Genomic DNA, 23112 nt, shown 5'->3' on the forward strand with positions numbered 1-23112 from the left:
GTGAATTGAAGGAGAATTATGAAACACAGAAGAGACGAAAGATAAGATATAGTATTTTGGGGGGTGGAGGGGGGGGGGGGCTGACTTCCCTTGACATCCATAAATACACACCACTGGTGTGTGCATATGTATGTGTGTGTCTGCACGTGTGTTCCTGCGAGCATGTGTGTGTGTGACAAAGGTAAACTAAGGCATTATGTTGCTAATCACACAGTTAGTGAGTCACTGCATTAATTGGTCTTTTATACACAGGATCAAATATTCATGAGCGTGGTTTAGGGAGGAAATGAGCATTGGTATTAATGGCTGTGACCGGAGCGGTGTGTTTTGTTGTGTGTGTGTGTGCAACAGTGTATTCTACCATAGAATCATCACAGAACAACACTATTCTACCATATAACCTTATAACAACAGTGTATTCTAGCATAGAATCATCACAGAACAACACTGTTCTACCATAGAATCATGAAATACAAATCATAGAGCTGCAGAATGATAGACTGTATTCTACTGACGTGTTCACAGGATCACCATATGCGGGACCTCTGATGATATTCTAGGCTCTCAATGTGCTTATGCAAAATGTTCTTCACTTGGAAAATGATGGACTTTTCTGCATTGTTCTATAATTGATAAACTCTTAGAGGGTCAGAAGGGAAGGGTAAATATTTTATTCAGACCCTGTACTCTGCATGTCAGAGAATTAGGCCTTGACCTCCATCCGGCCTCTAGCTCTAAGGCAACATGCTCTCACAGTCTCACTGCAAAATTAGACATTTGTCCATGTTTCTCCAGAAGTCAAGTAGTTTATTTATACCTCAGTGCCAGTAACTGGGATTGAACATGAGACCCTCGAATTACACCGCCATCTATGTCCACAATGCCCTAGCAAAACCCAAGCCTACTAGATTGTACTAGCGCTTACTGTTGCCACTAGTGGCCGGTTTTGACTTGCCTTGATTTAGGCATTATTTACGACTTGGAAAATCATTTATTCCGATTGGTTAGGGTTTGGGATAGGGTTAAATTTAGGCATGAATTCTGATTGGTTAGGGTTTGCAATAGGCTTAATTAAATTCATGCATTAATTCTAATTGGTTGAGTTCAGAAAAACAACTCCAGGGTTTAGTTTAGCAATTGATGAAGACTGGCTTTGTTAATTCATTGTGGATGGTGCAGTGGTCTAAATCGCAGTCTCTCATTATATAGATCTGGGTTAAATCCAACCTCTTTTTTTGCTCCAGTGGACAATTTTGACGCCGCCTCACGACAAATGTCACCTTGAATCTGGAGGGATCTTCCTGCTAATGGACCTCTGACTACACTACCACACCATCAGGCTACCCAACACCTGTCACTTTAACCTGTGTGTGTGTGTGGATGAGAGGAGACACACACATATAGGTAGTAGCCAGGTGGGGTCATGTCAATGTTAATAGAGTCTGATAGCTTTTTATTTAACTAGGCAAGTCAGTTAAGAACACATTCTTATTTTCAATGACAGCCTAGGAACAGTGGGTTAACTGCCTTGTTCAGGGGCAGAACAACAGAGTTTTACCTTGTCAGCTCGGGAATTTGATCTTGCAACCTTTACTAGTCCAACGCTCTAACCACTAGGCTACCTGCCGCCCATAGCTAATGATGATGAGTAGAGCAGTGATGAATGCAGACCGTGTGTGTGTGTGTGTGTGTGTGCGTGCGTGCGTGCGTGCATGTGTGTGTGAGAGAGAGGGTGTGTTGGCATGTGTGTTGACAGGTTTTAAATGCTGACAAGTGGGACAAGTTGGGAGGATAGAAGTGACATAGTAGCACCTTCTCTGGTCTCAGACTGTCTGTCTGTCTGTCTGTACAATGAGTGCAAACATTTTTAATAGGCTAGGTGTATGTGACCCCTGCGGGAATTGAACACAAAACCAAAACCAATTTTTACAACCTGTCACACCACACACACCACACACACCACACACACACACCACACACACACACACACCAACAACACACACACACACACACACACACACACACACAACACACACACCACACACACACACCACACACACACACACACCACACACACACACACCACACACACACACACCACAACACACTTGTTTCTATAGGCTTGAAGGAGCTATTTACAGTTCTGAGGGGGGGTGTGTGGGGGGGGAGAGAGGCGGTGTGAAGCTGTCTCTTCAGGAATTGAGGACACAAAAAGCTTCTGTCTCGTTTTTCTCTCCTAGTCTTACTTCCCTCCACTCCTCCCACCCTCCCTTCCTTCTCTCCCCCCGTCCGCTCCCTCTGTCCTTCTCTTTACTTCCCGTCCTTCTCCTTCCCTTCTCTCTCCAGAACATGGAGGACCACCTAGCGTTCCTGATCACCGTGCCCACCACCCTCTTCCTCTTCCTCTCCATCTTCATCCTGGTCTGCATAGAGTCCGTCTTCAACCGCATGCTCCGCCTCTTCTCCCTCCTTATATGGGCCTGCCTGGTTGCCATGGGTTACCTCTTCATGTTCTCCGGGGGGATCCTCTGTCCTTGGGACCAGGTGAGATCGTGGGGTGGTGTGTGTGTGTGTGTGTGTGTGTGTGCGTGCGTGCGTGCGTGCGTGCCTGCCTGCCTGCCTGCCTGCGTGCGTCAGGCGTGCGTCAGGCGTGCGTGTTGGTCAGAGTTGTGTGTACATGTTTGTGTAGAAGAAGAAAAATATTGTCCATTAATACTTTATTGTCCATTTGTCCATAAAAGAGAACGTAGCTTTTTTGCTTTTCAACACAATCCCTGGAGATACACATTCAAGTGTTCGGAGCCACATGGCCAGCCACGGTGCAGCACTCCTGGAACCATTCTTTTAGTGGTTGAGTGCCTTGCTCAAGACCACAGTGGCTGGAGATGGTATTTAGAATCATTCACCACTAGATTTTCCTGTCAGATCTGGGATTTGACCCGGCGACCCTCCTCCCTAACCTCTACGCTACCAGCTTGTTGTGTGTGCGTATGTGCTTGTGTGTGTCTTGAATGTATTTGAGAGATAATAAGGTGTGTGCTAATTGTTCCTCATGTGTGATTAAGTGTTAGGTCACAGGAGGTGAACGATCAGGAGACTGATACATGACCTTTCTAATTATAGGCCTATTCATGTTCCTCTCCTTACCCTCCCTCCTTCCCTTTCTCATTCCAATTTCCTTTCCATTTTATCTCGCTCTCTCCCAGTCCCTCCCACGTCTCTCTGTCTCAACTTATTTCGCAAATTCTATTTATATCCCTCTGCCCTTCTACCTCACCTTACCAGGTCTCCTTCCATTTCACCCTCTCTCACCCTCACTCCCCCTCTCCTTCTCTACCTTCTCTCTGTCCCTCCTTTCCCTTCTGTTCCTCTCCTCCTTCTCTCTCTCTCAACCTTGCTCCCCTTTCCTTCTCCTACCTTCTCTCCATCCCTCTCTCCCCCTCTCTTCCTCTCCTTCACTCCCCCTCTCCATCTCTACCTCTCACTCCTTCGCTCCCCCTCGCACTCGTCCTCTCCCTCACCTCCCTCTCCTTCTCCTACATTCTCTCCTTCCCTCCCTCCCCCTCTGTTTCTCTTCTTCCATCCCCCTCTCCCTCTCTGCATCCCACTCTCCAGAGCCGCCTTTTCCTATACGCAGACCATGCGCTGAGTGCAGGGCCCTGCGGCCGCTTGGAGGCCCCCGACCAGAAAGGAACTCAGTCGGGTAGTGCACCAGCAGTTTCCACTTGTTATGGCAGTCACTCAATTAGCCCATCTCAGCAACAACAAAAAAATGTAGGTTGCTAGGTGAGGTCGTCTAGGCAGTTATCTAAACCTTGTAGTAGGCATAATCATCACTAAATTACCGACCGGGCACGCAGGTCATGTGTTCAGGGCCCTGACCTCCAGGGGGCCCCTGTTGATTTTGTTAGTCACTCACACAGATATCATATGGCCATGGCATAAGTAATGGCAAAATGTGTAAATTGTAGAAAATGTGCTTTAAAACTGCAAAATGTTCTCTGCCCCATAGCAAAATGTGAAGAATTGTAGAAAGTGTGCTTAAAACTGCAACACTTTCTCTACACCCCTTGGCAAAATGTGTAGAATTGCAGGAAATGTACTTTAATCTTGCAAAAAATGTATCCACTGCCAAAACTGTTTTGCCCATGAGGTGGGAGGGACCCCCAACTAAATCTCGCTTAGGGCCCTCAAAAGGCTAGAGGCGGCACTGACTCTCTCCCTCCCTCCCTCATACCCTCTCTCCCTCCCTCCCTCATCCCCTCTCTCCTCCTAGCTTCTCTCATCGTGGTGTAGCTATTTTTATCCATCTCTCCATCTGTGAGAGCATAATCATACTGCATTATTAAACAACCTTTCTCCCTCCCTCTCTCTCTCTCTCTCTCTCTTTGTCTTCTCGCTCTCTCTCTCTGCTCTCTCGCTCATCCTCTCTTTCTCTCTCTCTCTCTCCCTCTTTCTCATTCTCTTTCTCTTTCACTTTCTCTCTCTCTCTCCATCTCTCATTCTCTCTCTCTCCATCTCTCTACCCCTCTCTACCTCTCTCTCTCTTCCTGTTTCCTCCTTAAACAGACAGTAATCTCGTATCATTACTCCAGTGGTTATTCCACATTCTTAGCAGGCAGCTTGAGGAGGTAACATGTTGAAAGGAGAACGAGTGTTATTATACATTGCCTTCAGAAAGTATTCATACCACATTTGGTTGTGCAACAGCCTGAATTTAAAATGGATTCAATTTATGTTTTTTCTTCTCACCCATCTACACACAATACCCCATAATGACAAAGTGAAAACATGTTTTTATACATTTAAGCAAATTTATTGAAAATGAAATACAGAAATATCAAATTTACATAAGTATACATAAGTGTATTTACATCAGCTTTGGCAGAAATTACAGCTGTGAGTCTTCCTGGGTAAGTCTCTAAGAGCGTGGCACACCTGGATTGTACAATATTTGCAAAGTATTATTTTCTAAATTCTCCAAGCTCTGTCAAACTGGTTGTTGATCATTGGCATTTTTAAGTCTTTCCATAGATTTTGAAGCAGATTTAAGTCAAAAATGTAACTCAGCCACTCAGGAACATTCACTGTCATTTGGGAAGCAACTCCAGTGTATATTTGGCCTTGTGTTTTAGGTTATTGTCCTGCTGAAAGGTGAATTAATCTTCCAGTGTCTGGTGGAAAGCAGACTGAACCAGATTTTCCTCTAGGATTTTGCCTGTGTTTAGCTCCATTCTGTTTCTTGTTCATACTGAAAAACTTCCCGGTCCTTAACAATTACAAGCATACCCATAACATGATGCAACCACCACTATGCTTGAAAATATGGAGAGTGGTACTCAGTAATGTGTTGTATTGGATTTGCCCCAAACATAACACATTGTAGTCAGGACAAAAAGTTAATTGCTTGCCACATTTTTTGAAGTATTACTTTAGTACCTTGTTGCAAACAGGATGCATGTTTTGGAATATTTTTATTCTGTAGAGGCTTCCTTCTTTTCACTCTGTCACAATGTTGTTGATCCATCCTCAGTTTTCTTCTAACACAGCCATTAAACTCGGTAACTGTTTTAAAGTCACCATTGGCCTCATGCTGAAATCCCTTAGCAGTTCCTTCCTCTCTGGCAACTGAGTTAGGAAGGACGCTTGTATCTTTGTAGTGACTGGTTGTATTGATACACCATCCAAATTAATAACTTCACCATGTTCAAAGGAATATTCCATGTCTGTAACACAACAAAATGTGGAAATACTATCTGAAGGCACTGTATGACAGGTAGGTCAGGTATAGAACACCACTCAGGTGTCCTGTGATGATGGTAAATGCCTCAGACTATAAGAAGGAGATACATGGCTCTTTGCTGTGAGTCAACCAGCCTGGAGCCAGGAGGAAGAACACTCTCAACCATACTGATGGAACCCAATGAGCTAAATAACACTGTCTGTAACTACTGCTGCGACTACAGTCTGTCCTCATACAGAGAGAGAGAGTGTGGGTAGGGATAAACAGAAAAATAGGGATGGGGACTCTGGAGAAACAGAGAGACCACAGGCCAGAGAGAGAGAAATAATCTGAAAGTTTATAACAGGTTATGTTCTGCTTAGTAACAGAGGCTCTCACAATCTGTCACCCACACTCATACACACAACACACACAACACACACACACACACACACACACACACACACCACACACACACACACACACACACACACACACACACACACACACACCACACACACACACACACACACACACACACACACACACACACACACACACACACCACACCACACCACACCACACCACACCACACCACACCACACAGAGCAGCCCTTTCAGCTGAGGAGTTGGTTGTGTCTGGGCCTGATTGAATCTCTCAGGAGAGAGCAGGTATTAGTGGAAGCCAGATTGTACTAGAGCTCCACACACCTGGTACCATCAAAACAATACAACCCTCCCTCACACTAACCCAGCTGGATGGCTGGCTCTGGAGCCTACCACACAGAGGAGAAGAGATGGAGAAAGGGAAGGAGAGAGAAGGGGTGGGGAGAGAGGAGATGGAGAGAGAATGGTTGGGGAGAGAAGAGATAGAGAGACAGAAGGAGAGAGAAGGAAGGGAAAGTAGGAGAGAGCAAGAGATATGAAGAGAGAGAAAGAGAGAGAGAGATGAGATGGAGATAACAGGAGGGAAAAGACAGAGCGCTACAGAAAGAAAGAAAAGAGAAAGTCAGAGGCATTGAGTGTGAGAGCGAGTGGGAGAGAGAAAGAATGAGAAAAAAGGGAGAAAGGTATGATTCAGTGAATGGGACAGGGGTCATTAGAATGCAGGGTTGAGAAGAAACAGGGAGACGGGATACAGGGCTGGGAGGGTGGTTGAGAGGAGACGGGGAGATAATGAAGGCAGAGGGACTAGAGAAATGATAGGGTATTAGAATGCAGGGTTGAGAAGAAACAGGGAGAAAGCGAGATAAGGAAGGTAGAAGGAGTAGAGAAATGATAGGGTATATCAATTCCCCCTGTTCCAACTTAACTCTTTCCAGACCTCACGCACACAAATTGGCTCCTGGAAAACTCAGGAGAGAAGTGTCTCTATTTTAAAGGTCAACAGTCAAAATCATGTTTTTCATGAAATTGGATAATATTTGGATGAAACCAAATCAATGTATGATGACCAACTTATGAAAAATGACTGTTGCTTCTACATTGATAAAGTTACTTGTCCCCTCTCCAATGTCAAACACTTGGAAGACAGGAGGTGGGATTATTAAGGGGATAGGGTGACATCACCCTAACTGTCATTTTATTAATACACCAATGGTAACATGATATTATCTTAGCTAATTTAAATAAGTACCGCCTTGTAACCAACATCGGAAAATGCATGTTTCCGGAGGGGCGTGGTTTATATAGCTAGATAGCTACTCTACTGGTGCCAAAATGTGACTGTAGGGTGTCAGCAATTATAATAGAAAGTTTACACTATTCATCTATGGCAAAGATACTGTACTTCTGTCTCCACTTTTATCTGTATCTGTTGTTAACAAGTTACTGGCTAGCTAGGTCTTCAGGCAGCATGGAACAAAAGGCGGGGAAGGGTCACTCAAAACTCTGATGCAGTTGTCATGTCAACACATTCGTCAGTGCTGCTGTGAACCACATCACAAGAGACACGAAAAACGGGAGATGTATAAAAAAATCATGCAATTTCAACGTTGTTTGAGTTGCTTTGTGTTTCACCAAATTTGCTTGAGATGATTTTATTGGAACACTGCTCACTCCATTCAAGTTTCTTGGCCATAGGCCAAACAGCTGTCAGTCAAGGCGAGCTCATGAATATATGCACCCCGCCCAGTCAGCATGTCTCTTCAAACTTTTTGGTAGTCAGCAACGAGAAAAAAAATTGTTTTCTTTTTTTTCTTTTCTACCCCCCAAGTCTCACACTATATAAGCTGTTGGAAAAGTAGGCCATCTAACGTTTGACTATAGCAAATAAAGTGTATGAAAAAAATTGCAGAAATGATGTGCTAGCAGCAACTAAGCTTTCTGTTTTTCTTTTATGATTGGGTTGGAGGTCAGAGTTGGTGGTAAGAATTGCATCTGTGTTGGAAAATAGCTGGGCTAGATAGTGTCACTGTCACTGTCAACCCCTCTCTCTACTCAATATCTCTCTATATCTCTCTTTCAACAACTTCTCTCTCCCTCTAGTAGTCAGTCTCTGTCATCTCTCTGTCTTTCCTTTTGTCCTCCTGAACCCTAATCCTGACCTTCTGTTGACTTCCTGTTCCACTTCCTACTTCCGGTCCCTGTCAGACACCACTGTTGGTTGTTGTCCATGGTGCTGCGCGGAGTCAGGGTCACAGGTTGTGATACGCTCTGAGCCATGAGCCCCCTATCTGTTTTGTTTACTTCCTGCGTCCAGCTCCTCCTTTCCTGTTCTGATCCTGGTATATCAGTATTGCTATAACTATAACATGTGATAGGATTTGTGCTGTTTTTAACAGCTCTGTGCTGCTAAAGGTTCACAATACAACTGTTGTATGATGAGTAGACTTGCCTAACATGCTGACTACACCGGCCACGCACATGCGTGAGTCCATGTGCGCTATCGCACGCATGTTAATCTTGTCCATCCACACCAGATACGATCATCACACACAGGTTAAAATATAAAAACCAACTGTGAAACAACTATATTCATTTGGGGACATGTCAAACACACATGAAACATTCATGGACATTTAGCTAGCTTGCTATTGCTAGCTAATTTGTCCTGGGAGATTAACATTGGGTTGTTATTTTACAAGTGGCGTGTATTCATGGATGCCAAGGGAAGCCAAGCTTCCCCAAATATAAAAAATATATATATACACTACCGGTCAAAAGTTTTAGAACACCTACTCATTCAAGAGTTTTTCTTTATTTTTACTATTTTCTACATTGTAGAATAATAGTGAAGACATCAAAACTATGAAATAACACATATGGAATCATGTAGTAACCAAAAAAGTGTTAAACAAATATGTTATATTTGAGATTCTTCAAATAGCCACCCTTTACCTTGATGACAGCTTTGCACACTCTTGGCATTCTCTCAACCAGCTTCATGAGGTAGTTACCTGGAATGAAAAAAAAACTTGAATGAGTAAGTGTTCTAAAACTTTTGACCGGTGGTGTTTATATATAATAATAATAATTTGTCGAAAAATCATCCGAGCAAGGGAACAGGGCCTCTCTTTCTCAGTATGTGTAGCCCATGTATCTGATGCTACCTGGACCAAAATAGTATGACATGTTGCTACCGTAGCATTTGATTGATTGATGCCAACAAGCATTTGAGCAGTTAAATTCCCCTCAAGGGGGGCCAATTTGGCTCCACACCAATCAAATGACATCCTAAGCGAAATGTCATTTTCAGAAAAACATGTGTGTTTCTGGTATGCTTGTGTTGATGTCCTGCAGTAGCTAGCTTGCTACATCGGCCCTTTCCAAAGCCATGGAAGGAGATGGGGATTTGGACCTGTGGTTTTGACTTAATTCTCTGTACAGGCCAATGATTATGACGGTGATTCTGATATAACAATAAAATGTACTGAAACATGTCCTCCATCTATTGAAAAGTACAGAGGGATATTGGAAAACAATATCACAACTAGCCAATGGCCTTTCTGATGAATCAGATGCACTTCTAAGCATACTGGCAAATGTTGACCGCTGGCAACGAAGTAAAATGCCTGAAAAAAAAGTTGCCACTGTCGTTCTCAACCAGTGTGTGACACTATCCCCAAAACATTAAAAATTAGTCTGGGGTAGGCTGAAAGGAAAAGGGCCCTTTTCCATTGGCAGTCCTGTTATTGTAGAGCCCACAACGTACCGTGGAGCACAGAGGAGTTTGTTAGTGGGTCGTACTGTATGCCCACTCTGGCGTGACAAATGGATCCCAATGAAGGTGGTTAATCTCCAAGATTGCCCGGTTACACTGAAGCACAATGCAAAACTGGCAGATGTACAGTATACTCCTGTATAGCATTAGAAGACCTGGAGTTAAACAGCAGCTGCTGTGGACAATGTTATGATGAACAAGATGTCGCACAGAAAATCATTGGAACCACAACTGAACAGAACGCACATATCCTGATGTGTTGAAAGAAATGGGTCTGACTTTTTTATTTTTTTTATTTCACCTTTATTTAACCAGGTAGGCAAGTTGAGAACAAGTTCTCATTTACAATTGCGACCTGGCCAAGATTAAGCAAAGCAGTTCGACACATACAACAACACAGAGTTACACATGGAGTGAAACAAACATACAGTCAATAATACAGTAGAAGAATAAGACATTGCCTCCTGGAAGTATCAGATGAATGGAAAAACAAGATGGCAGACCTGGTTATGAAATATCACAGCATATTTTCCGGAGGGAAACTAGAATAGAGCGAAGCAAGAGACTTGTGAATAGAATAAGACTGAACGATGAGAGGCCTTTCAGACTTCCTTGCCACAGAGTGCCACCATGTGACTTCCAAAAACTGAAACAAACCTTGGAGGAAATGGAAGAATGTGACATCCTCAGGAAATCGAATAGTGAGTGGGCATCCCCTCTTGTTCTTGTCTGGAAACCAAATGGTGAACTCAGAATCTGTACAGATTTCTGATGGCTCAATGCGAGAACTGAGAAGGATGCTTATCCCCTACCAAATCAAGCCGATGCACTGCCGTCATTAGGCGTAAACTGCCTTTTCAGCACAATGGATCTGACATCTGGATTTTACAATATTCCCATACAGGAAGAGGATCGTAAATATACAGTTGTTACCACACCAGTTGGCCTTTTCGAATATAACAGAATGGCTCAGGGCCTCTGCAACAGCCCAGTTATGTTTGCCAGGATGATGATGTCAATCTTTGGAGACCAGAACTATCTCTCCCTTTTGTGCTATCTAGATGATTTACTAGTCTTTCTTAAAAGTGAACAAGATGCACTGGAACAGTTGGAGCTGGTTTTCAGTAGACTCTCAAACAACAATTTGAAGCTTGCCCCAAATAAGTGGCACTTCCTTCTGCGTTTTATGAAATTCTTGGGCCATGTGACATCTCAAAAAGGGATCCAGACTGACGAGGGGAAAGGGATGGCCATCAGTGAGATGACATCCTCATGGAGAAGGATGGGAAAACCCCTGGACTGAAGAGGGTCCAGTCATTTCTCAGAATTATGAACTATTACTCCCACTTTATCAAAGCCACTGTACTGTTTAACAGCGGGACAGAAAAGCAAACAGAAATATAAAAATAGCCAGACTCAGAGTAGGCCATCCCACAGGCTGACACCTGAAGTTAAAAGCAGCTGTGATAAACGCAGTAGTTTTAGCGCACCCAGACTTTAGTAAACCCTTCATACTTTGTCTAATGCTTCAATTGACAACCTAGGCGCTGTTCTGAGCCAGGTCCCAGAGGTCGAGAGTAAAAGTGGACCCATCGTGTTTGCTAGTAAATCCCTCAACAAATCCCAAGCAAGATATCCAGCCCATCGTCTAGAGTTTCTTGTGTGAAAAATGTTGTCACTGGCTAAATGATGCCCAGTTTACTGGCCTGACAGATAATAACCCACTCACTCACATACTGACAAAGCCTAAACTTGATGCCTGTGAGCAGAGGTTGGTGGCGAAGCTAGCTCCGTATGACTGATCTGAAATACATATCTGGGCCACAGAACATACCCGCCGACTTACTCGGCCGTGTACCGTTTGTCAGGGATGGTACCACTCAACATGTCACAGCAGAGAACGTGCAAGAGACGCTCCGGCTGTCTGTGAATGACCAAGGCCTACCAGACAGTGGCATGACAGGGTCCAATCAAGGTGCAGAGTCTGCTGAAGTCTCTGGTGATGAAGTGAAGGCACTCCTAGACAACAGCTTAGACCGACAGAGGATCATATCCATGTCCACTGTCCCTCTGATGCAGCTATCCCAACATCCACTCCCCACTTTTTCAGTAGGAGATCTCAAAGAGAAGCAGCAAGCAGATGAGACATTGGCTCGTGCTACCTATTATGTAGAAAGAAAACAGAGACCATCACATCGTGAAAGAGAACATGAAACAGTGGATGTGCAGAAACTTTTGAAACATTGGGAGAAGTTGGAAAACAAGGATGGAATACCGTACAGGAAATCAAAGGACAAAATCGGAAAGAAGAGATATCAGTTCATTATACCTTTGTCCCTGAAGGCGGATGTGTTGAAGGGAACACATGATGATGCTGTACACCAAGGCCAATCAAGAACCTTACACCCCATCAGACAGAAGTTATTTTAGGTTGGTATGGATCAACAGGTGAAAGACTATGCTGTGTTGTGAGCAAGAAGACTTGAGGCAAGAGCTCCTCTTGAATCAATTAAGACAAGTGCACCACTAGAGTTGTTCTGCATCGATTTCTGGTTGGCTGAAGGAAAGGATGGATAGAGTATTGCAATTCTAATAGTAACAGACCATTTTACCAAAGCAGCTCACTCCTTCCCTTGTACAACTCAGACAGCAAAACAAGTTTTTCTGTATTTACAGTTTTAAACAACCAAGGGGACAACTTTGAAAGCAAGCTGATATCAGAGCTAATGGACTTGGCAGGAGTGAAGAAATCTCACACAACTCCATATCACCCAATGTGAAATGGGCAAACAAAAATATTTAATCACACTTTGGGGAATATGATTCAAGCCTTGCCTCCACGGAGGAAAGAGAAATGGCCTCAGATGATACAAACTCTCACGTTTGCATGTAACTGTACCATAGATGAGACGACCGGGTTCGCCCCTTTTTACTTAATGTTTGGGCGGACCCCACAGCTACCGGTTCTGAGAGACGTGACTGTTTTGGGTTACAGTGAATTTGTAGACTCCTTTCAAAGAGATCTTCAGGAGGCAGTGCGTGTCACACAGAAGAACACATCAAAGGCACAGACGAAGAAGGCAAGAGAATATGACAAGAAGGTGAGAGGATGCACCCTGGAGGTTGGTGACAAAGTTCTGTTAGCCAACAAGAAAGAAAGGAGCAAACGGAAATTGGCAGATGTGTGGGAATCTACCATCTATGTCATCAGCTGAAGAAACCCAGATATGCACATCTACAGAGTAGTCAACACGTCCACAGACAAGAGCAAGGTTGTACACCGCAACTTCTTCCTGTGAACTTTTTTCCGATTGGAGAGCCTGAAGAGGATACAACTGTTCCCTCCATCCTTTCAGAAGAGAGTTTTACAGATGCCAGAACTATGAGACAAAACCCACATACCGGATGTGGATGTGGGCAGTGATGACCAGAGAACTGCAGGCTGGATCCTCCGCAGTCAAAGTCCAAAAGTATTCAATGAGGCTATGGACTCCTCCTGGTCCTCGTTGATAGGACAAGAGTGTAATGAATAAACTGAGTCAATAGGAGATGCTGAAAGTGAGCAGAAATCTAGAAGAAGTGACTCCGGTCACATGGAGCATTTCGAATTTCCGAAGAATAGTGACAGAGTCCCCGAAGGAGACCATTCCCACTCTGAGGATGATAGCTTGCAACCCTTTGCTGATGAGATAGAAACGCTCTCCAAGAGCAGTATAAGGGTCAGTGACTTTGCCCCAAGTGATCATGTTCAAACAAGCAAATTGCCCACCCGGAATTGTACCAGGGTCAGTAAAATTGGCTCAAGTGAGCAGGCCCAAATCAGCAGACTATCTGCTTAAAAGACAGTGTTAAGGACAAGTCCCACAATACAGTGGATTCACAAAGCTCTAAGAATCCTTTAGGGAAGGGTAGTGTGCCGCGTACAGAGGGTACAGAATGGTTGTTAGACTAGTAAAGAGACTCGTTGAAGACATGAAAATGCTTGTTAGAGGCTGACATGTCAAAGACCATAGCAACACTCTTAAATGTGGGGGATATAAATAAAGAGGGAATATAAATAAAGTTTCCTTTCATTATGTGTTGCTGAATTCATAAGAATATTTGCTGCCATTGTATTAAGGTTGGCAATACGAGAGGTCTTCAGACGTACAATTTTTTTTATTATTTTCCTTGAAAGAACAACTAGTGGGTTCTCCCCTATTTGGAAAGTTTGTATGCCTGCTCTTCAGTCTGAGAGAGATATTCTGAGAGCAGTGAAAGTGTGGCTGTGACCGTCCTGTCAATGCCTGTCATCACTGTTTGATATCTTTTACTGCAATAAAAACCAAGTCAACCTGAAGTGAGGGTGTCCGTGTGCCTTTCTTCTGCGTGGCTATATGAAGTTGGTTACATGTACTGTATATATATTATATATACTATGTAGATTTTTTTACTGGACTGATGGCCTGCATCTGATGGTCAGCCTTCCCTCTGCTGAGAAAAGACTGTTCCAGCTAATGGCGAAACTCAAGTCGCACTGAATTATTTCTTCCTCATGCAACAAATTGTTACTCCTATGACCAGAGAAAGTGGAATATTCCTCGAAATTAAAAAAAATACACAAGCCGCTAACAATAACAATGCAAGTTTATCGGAACACTTCGCAATACTCATTCATTGCAGCTGCAGTGCTGGTGGCTTATAAAGCTTATATGGCTTATAAAGGTGCTGAATAACAACTTAAACATGAACTTACACATAAAAACAGAAGCCTTTTACTGTATTCGTAATCTCACAGTATCAATTTTTCTGGGCATTTGAGGCTTCTTTTTACAATCTATAGATTGAGGAAACTGCAGACACGGTGATCTGAGCTATCTGGTTGGCCAGAGGTAGGTGCACTTGATTTGCTCTCTGGGCCTGCCAGAGACACATAAGACACAGACACATAAAATTATTCAAAATGGGAACAATTTGCCTTCCCGGCGCTATGGCTGCTGAATCAAGTGCACCTACTTCAAACAGAATGAAACAAATAAAAAATAGGAATGCAAGGCTTTATCATAGTTTTTTTACAGAAATGTTTGGTGATCGACTAGGAATACCTTGGAGATCGACCAGCCGATCGTGATCGAAATGCTGGTGACCACTGCTGGAGGCGAATAACCTCATAATATTTTACACCTACATTTAGGCTACATCAACAAAATAGTGTGGTGACTGACAGAACTTTCAGTTTATTAAGGCCAGGCACTACATCTTAATAGTGTCCAGTGGTGGCATGCACAATAACAGGGAGCCAGGGAGACGTGCAGTTAACCAAATCCCCTACTTTAATCTTGAAATATAACTGTGACTTTATTCTTAAAATATTTACTTTATTCTCAAAATTAAATTTGGAGTTTATTGCTGCTTTATTCTTAAAATGTTGCCACTTTATTCTCGAATTATTTTTTAAAGTACTATTGTGCAAAAATATCAAATAAATCCAAGTACCACCACACTTCGCAATTTATTTCCCTCTTTACTTGGCCTTAATACTACTCTATCGGTTTGTGTAGATTGTTGGCAAAAAAAAGACAATTACTGATTGAAACAATGATTGAATAACAGTTTTGGACGAGATGGGTCCCGTTATGTCTGACGGTTTTGATTGAAGATCTGATAACATTCAGTGTCAAAAATATTAAAAAGAAATAGAAAATCAGAAAGGGGGAACATACTTTTTCACGGCACTGTGTGTGTACATTTATTTTGCAATGCTCTCGCTCACAATGTGGCCGGTGTAGTTTCTATGTAAGGCTTTAGCTCGGTAGGCTAATGCACACACTTGATCCATTAGTCATGATTAGGGTTGCACAATTCTGGACACTTTTCCAAAATTCCCAGGTTTAAAAGAATTCCAGTTGGAAGATTCCCGAAATCAGAAAGAAATACGCAGGAAATCTGGAATCAAATCAAAATCAAATCAAATTTATTAGTCACATACACATGGTTAGCAGATGTTAATGCGAGTGTAGCGAAATGCTTGTGCTTCTAGTTCCGACAATGCAGTAATAACCAACAAGTAATCTAACCTAACAATTCCACAACTACTACCTTACACACACACACAAGTGTAAAGGGATAAAGAATATGTACATAAAGATATATGAATGAGTGGTGGTACAGAACGGCATGGCAGATGCAGTAATGTGATGAGAGTAACGGTATTATACATATGAGAATGAGTACTGTAGGGTATGTAACATAAAGTGGCATAGTTTAAAGTGGCTAGTGGTACATGTATTACATAAAGATGGCAAGATGCAGTAGATGATATAGAGAGTACAGTATATACATATGAGATGGGTAATGTAGGGTATGTAAACATTAATTAAGTGGCATTGTTTAAAGTGGCTAGTGGTACATTTTTACATATTTCCATCAATTCCCATTTTTAAAGTGGCTGGAGTTGAGTCAGTATGTTGGCAGCGGCGCTAAATGTTAGTGTGGCTGTTTAACAGTCTGATGGCCTTGAGATAGAAGCTGTTTTTCAGTCTCTCGGTCCTGCTTTGATGCACCTGTACTGACCTCGCCTTCTGGATGATAGCGGGGTGAACAGGCAGTGGCTTGGGTGGTTGTTGTCCTTGATGATCTTTTGGCCTTCCTGTGACATCGGGTGGTGTAGGTGTCCTGGAGGGCAGGTAGTTTGCCCCTGGTGATGCGTTCTGCGAGACCTCACTACCCTCTGGAGAGCTTCCGGTTGTGGGCGGAGCAGTTGCCGTACCAGGCGGTGATACAGCCCGACAGGATGCTCTCGATTGTGCATCTGTAGAAGTTTTGTGAGTGCTTTGGTGACAAGCCGAATTTCTTCAGCCTCCTGAGGTTGAAGAGGCGCTGCTGCGCCTTCTCACACACGCTGTCTGTGTGGGTGGACCAATTCAGTTTGTCCGTGATGTGTACACCGAGGAACTTAAAACTTAGCCACTTCTCCACCTGACCGTCGATGTGGATAGGGGGTGCTCCCTCTGCTGTTTCCTGAGTCCACAATCATCTCCTTTGTTTTGTTGACGTTGAGTGTGAGGTTATATTTTCCTGACACCACACTCCGAGGGCCTCACCTCCTCCCTGAGGCCGTCTCGTCGTTGTTGGTAATCAAGCCTCACTGTAGTGTCATCCGCAAACTTGATGATTGAGTTGGAGGCGTGCATGGCCACGCAGTCGTGGGTGAACAGGGAGTACAGGAGAGGGCTCAGAACGCACCCTTGTGGGCCCCAGTGTTTGAGGATCAGCGGGGTGGAGATGTTGTTTACCTACCCTCCCACCTGGGGGCGGCCCGTCAGGAAGTCCAGGACCCAGTTGCACAGGGCGGGGTCGAGACCCAGGGTCTCGAGCTTGATGACGAGTTTGGAGGTACTATGGTGTGTTAAATGCTGAGCTGTAATCGATGAACAGCATTCTCACATGGGTATTCCTCTTGTCCAGATGGGTTAGGGCAGTGTGCAGTGTGGTTGCGATTGCGTCGTCTGTGGACCTATTGGGTCGGTAAGCAAATTGGAGGGGTCTAGGGTGTCCGGTAGGGTGAGGTGATATGGTCCTTGACTAGTCCTTCAAAGCACTTCATGATGACGGAAGTGAGTGCTACGGGCGGTAGTCGTTTAGCTCAGTTACCTAGCTTTCTTGGGAACAGGAAAAATGGTGGCCCTCTTGAAGCATGTGGGAACAGCAGACTGGGATAAGGATTGATTGAATATTGTCCGTAAACACACCAGCCAGCTGGTCTGCGCATGCTCTGAGGACGCGGCTGGGAATGCCGTCTGGGCCTGCAGCCTTGCGAGGGTTTAACACGTTTAATGTTTTACTCACCTCGGCTGCAGTGAAGGAGAGCCCGCAGGTTTGGTAGGGGGCCGTGTCAGTGGCACTGTATTGTCCTCAAAGCGGCAAAAAAGTTGTTTAGCTGTCTGGGAGCAAGACATCCTGGTCCGCGCCGGGGCTGGTTCTTTTTGTAATCCGTGATTGACTGTAGACCCTGCCATACCTCTTGTTCTGAGCTGTTGAATTGCGACTCGATTTTGTCTCTGTACTGGGACTTAGCCTGTTTGATTGCCTTGCGGAGAGAATAGCTACACTGTTTGTATTCGGTCATGCTTCCGGTCACCTTGCCCTGGTTAAAAGCAGTGGTTCGCGCTTTCAGTTTCACGCGAATGCTGCCGTCAATCCACGGTTTCTGGTTTGGGAATGTTTTTATCGTTGCTGTGGGTACGACATCGTCAATGCACTTCTAATGAACTCGCTCACCGAATCAGCATATTCGTCAATATTGTTGTTGGACGCGATGCGGAACATATTCCAATCCGCGTGATCGAAGCAGTCTTGAAGCGTGGATTCAGATTGGTCGGCCAGCGTTGAACAGACCTGAGCGCGGGAGCTTGTTGTTTGAGTTCTTTTTGTAGGCTGGAATCAACAAAATGGAGTCGTGGTCAGCTTTTCCGAAAGGGGGCGGGGGAGGGCCTTTATAAGCGTCGCGGAAATTAGTATAACAATGGTCTAGGTTTTTCCAGCCTGGTAGCACAATCGATATGCTGATAGAATTTAGGGAGTTTTGTTTTAGATTAGCCTTGTTAAAATCCCCAGCTACGATGAATGCAGCCTCAGGGTGGTGGTTTCCAGTTTACAAAGAGTCAGTAAGTTCGTTCAGGGCATCGATGTGTCTGCTTGGGGGGAATATATACGGCTGGATTATGATTGAAGAGAATTCCCTTGGTAGATAATGCGTCGACATTTGATGTGAGGAGTTCAAGATCAGGTGAACAGAATGACTTGAGTTCCTGTGTGTGTTATGATGATCACACCACTTCTCGTTAATCATAAGGCATACCCCCCGCCCCTCTTCTTACCGGAAAGATGTTTGTTTCTGTCGGCGCGATGCATGAAGAAACCAGCTGGCTGCACCGACTCCGTTAGCGTCCCTTGAGTTAGCCATGTTTCCGTGAAGCAGAGCACGTTGCAATCCCTGATGTCTCTCTGGAATGCTACCCGTGCTCGGATTTCATCAACCTTATTGTCAAGAGACTGGACATTGGCGAGTAGTATGCTAGGGAGTGGAGCGCGATGTGCCCGTCTCCGAAGCCTGACCACGAGACCGCCTCGTTTCCCCTTTTTCGGCGTCGCACAGGGTCGCCGGCTGGGATCAGATCCATTGTATTGGGTGGAAGGCAAAACACTGGATCCGTTTCGGGAAAGTCATATTCCTGGTAGGAACGATGATAGTTGACGTTAATCGTATATTCAGTAGTTCCTCCCGACTGTATGTAAGAAACCTAAGATTACCTGGGGTACCGATGTAAGAAATAACACATAAAAAAACAAAAAACTGCATATTTTCCAAGGAACGCGAAGCGAGGCGGCCATCTCTTTTCGGCGCCGGAAGTATCATACAACCAGGATTTTTTGAAAACCTGGGTATTTTGGGAAAATTACTGGAATTTTGCAACCCTAGTCATGATTCATGCAGTAGACCAAACTTCTATGAGTCACAGAAAAGTTTATGCTGATGCCTGGTGGAACAGAGAGCAGTGACAGACGTGACTCCTTGTAACATTCTGTGACTTCCTCTCTCCCAGGTTGTCATCGTGTAACAAGTTGTTAGGTTCTAATTTTTCAGAGTAAATAACTCACGGACACTAGAGAAGCTTAACCAAGTTTAATTCTTCCCAAAGGGTCGTTACAGCTGTAATTCTGCCAAAAACATGTTCTCACCATCACAAGTATATATACTCCACTTTAGACACCTCTCCTTCTCTCCAATCCTTACATCTTATGGTTCGACAAGAAGAGAGTAACAGGATAATAAACCGTTATTTCTCCCTTCAGGGCATCTGACCTGACCTCCTGACCTCCTGACCTCAACCCCTCCTTCGCCTAATCCCCAGATGTCCTCTCGTATCACCTATCGCACTCCCGTGACTCTCTCCCGTCCACCCAGCACATTCCACAGCCTCTCTGTCTCTCTACAGATCTCAACCCTTTATATACTCTGCGTCTGATCCTTCATGTCTTTAATATCTCAATGTTCAAAGTTTACCCTGAATCCAACAGTGTTAAATTGTCTCCCTGTATTATTCAATGGGAGAATCTCAATTTGTTTTGCTCTCCTCCGTCCTCTCCTCTCCACTTTGAAACAGGTCAAAGGTAATCGAGGAGCAGAGGCGAGAAGAGGAAAAGTGGAAACAAATACGCTTGTATGAAATGAGACCCTCCTTCTCCATCAGGCAAAGGATGTTTAAAGGGGTGGAATCCCACAATAAATGTGTAAAGTGATAAAAACGTATTTAGCAAGATATTTTAATGCTAAAAGGATAAGACGCATATCATTTTAAAATGTGTGCATGCTTTTCTCCTTCAAGAAAACAACAGCTGATTCAAAGAGGGTGTGGCGGATATAATGACCGTGGACACCGTGACGATAATCTTGTGCATCCTCTGCCGAAGTAGATAATCGAGGAGGGGAGCAGACTCCTTTGTTTGCCTACTAACGAATTGACACTGCTTGACCACTCAGGAGGACTGAGGAGTCAAGGAGAGGACAAACTTTTCCCCAATTGAGAATCTCCCTATGACTTCCTACTTTTTGTGATGTAACATGTTAAAGTGTCCCCCTGTAATATTCTGTATCCTCCTCTCTCTTAGGTCTCCTTCTTCCTGTTCATAGTGTTTGTGGTTTACACCATGCTGCCGTTCTCCATGAGAGGAGCAGTCATAGCCAGCATCATCACATGTTTATCACACACAATCACACTCAGTGTGTGTCTGGCGTCTACTGCAGAGGCCTTTGAACCACTGGTGTGGCAGGTAAGAGAACACACACACACACACATTTGTTAAACACATACACAGATGCAAAGTGATGGATGAGTACACACACACACACACACACACACACACACACACACACACACACACACACACACACACACACACACACACACACACACACACACACACACACACACACACACACACACACACACACACACACACACACACACACACACGTTCTGATCTGTCTGTTTGAGCACCCAGGGGCGGACTTAATTATTTGGAGCCCCCAGGCATGGGATTTAAATTAAAGACATTTAACTGTAAAAATGTATGACCTTTTAATGTGTCATGAACACAAGCAGTCATGAAGTTTTCATCTGATTGTCAAACAAATCACTTCAAAAAGTAGGCTACCTTCGCGCATTCATCCAAAATCATTACAGCATCTGAACAGAGCACTGTGCAACCGCTAACTCTCCTTCAATTCGCAAGTGGCTGAAACTATCTCACTGGAGAAAGCATCCGAGAGAGCGAAACAGCTCCCCTCTGTCTTGATATATGTAGCCCATGTATCTGATGCTGTCTGGTCAAAAATAGTATGACATGCCAGCATCAGAATCATGGGCTACACATACAGTACATGCCCACTGCCTCTGCCGTGACAACGATAGCAGTATTATCAGCAGCATTCTTTTCTTACTAAAGAAATGCTTATTCTATCCCCCTAGAGTCTAAGGGCCCAGGGCTAGGCTTCTACTAAGCTATCATATGGAATTGTTTTAACATGGTCATACCAAGGATCATTTAGCTATTTGATTTAGAATTGTAGGACCCTTGTAGAAATCCCCCAAAAATATATTTAAAAATATTTGATGAAACACTGAATTTTGCCTTACTGCTATTAGCCACACAGAAACGTATTGAATAACAAATTCACACATGGAAAAACAGATAGTCAAACATTTTATCAAAAGGAAGTAGTTTTTGAAGTGTCTGTCCTATATCTGAGATATAAGAAAGCTCAAGATTTTTTTTACTGTGGAATTACCTGTATACCTTTTTTACATGGAAATGCCCTATTCACTTCCATACATTTTTCGGCCCATGTACCGGTTTACCTTCAGACGAGTCCCGTGACACTTGTGGGGGTCGTAGAGCAAAACAGAAAAACCCCATCGTGGGCATGAGAGTCTCATCTTTCCATTCAAATTAGCATGTAGCCCAAACCGCTCGGACGCTATAGGCGTTTTCGTGAGAAGACCGATTTTCGGGATGTCTCCTGGTCTGACAAACACGGCATAGCTCAACCGCCTTTCACCTCAAGTGGAATTGTGACACAGACCATGCAAAAAAGATATATCTAGCTTAAACAGACAGATTTTGGTGGGGATTTAAAAATTATTATTATTATTTATTATGCCTCAAGGGGAACATGGGGGGGCCTCAAATGAAGAAATTATTGTATTATTATTTATTTATTATATATGTATATTTGTGTATTTACTTTTTATGATCAGCTCATGAGGCCCCTTGATGATGTGAGGCCTGAGGCAATTGCCTCTTCTGCCTAATGGTAAGTCAGTTTGAGCACCGGATGATGACTCATACCTTTACAGAGTGCCCTCGAACAGAGCTGCAATAGCTGAGTGTGTGTGTGACTCATTGAGACCCATTCTATCCAGCACATTGGCATTTATTGAGATGACTCATGTACTGGAGGCAGCTCTGCAGATTGGTCTCTAGCTGGAACAGCCGTAAAGTCATAAAATCTGATTTTAAACCTATCCCTAACCTTAACCACACTGCTAACCCTAAATTAAGACCAAGCTCCTTTTTATGAGCCTATCAGCTTTGCCTGGTCTCTCTCTCTCTCTCTCTCTCTCTCTCTCTCTCTCTCTCTCTCTCTCTCTCTCTCTCTCTCTCTCTCTCTTCTTTTCTCTCTCTCTTTTCTCTCTCTCTCTCTCTCTCTCTCTCTTCTCTCTTCTCTCTCTCTCTTCTCTCTCGCTCTCTCTGTCTCCCTCTACTCTGTGTGTGTCCTCAGTACACTCTTCATTACCAGAGTAGAGCTCTCAGTCTAAATGAACTGTCCTATAAAGACTGACTGGGGCTGGGGCTAGAGGCTGAGCCTCTGTCCCAAATAGCACCCTATTCTCTAAGGTCCCTGGTCAAAAGTACTGCACAACATAGGGGATAGGCTGCCATCTGGGATGCAGCCTCGGAATAAATGAACTGATCACAATAACCTGCTCTACAGAAGCTAGATAGGTCAGTGGAGCTACAGCAGGCCTTAGTGCGTCATTATGTCTGTGCTGCTGGTCTAAGCTAACAATATTAGTGTCTACACAGAAATAAAAGGCTAGGATGTTGCTCACAAAGTCTGTCACATACGTGTGCGTGCAGGTAGGCAGACAAGTGCACATGCACACACAGGTACACACACACACAC

At 44.0% G+C, this 23112-nt stretch overlaps 1 protein-coding gene across 1 annotated transcript in view; it reads left to right on the forward strand.

The window, feature by feature from the left end:
• LOC111955524 (adenylate cyclase type 2-like) overlaps positions 1–23112 on the forward strand; it is a 99020-nt gene that overhangs the window by 16140 nt on the left and 59768 nt on the right. Inside the window, exons 2-3 of the mRNA XM_070436379.1 lie at positions 2347–2544; positions 20535–20696. Coding sequence (XP_070292480.1) covers positions 2347–2544; positions 20535–20696 — 360 coding nt within the window. The remainder of the gene's footprint in view (positions 1–2346; positions 2545–20534; positions 20697–23112) is intronic.

This window comes from Salvelinus sp. IW2-2015, linkage group LG31 (assembly GCF_002910315.2).
Source record: "Salvelinus sp. IW2-2015 linkage group LG31, ASM291031v2, whole genome shotgun sequence".
Lineage (NCBI taxonomy): Eukaryota > Metazoa > Chordata > Actinopteri > Salmoniformes > Salmonidae > Salvelinus > Salvelinus sp. IW2-2015.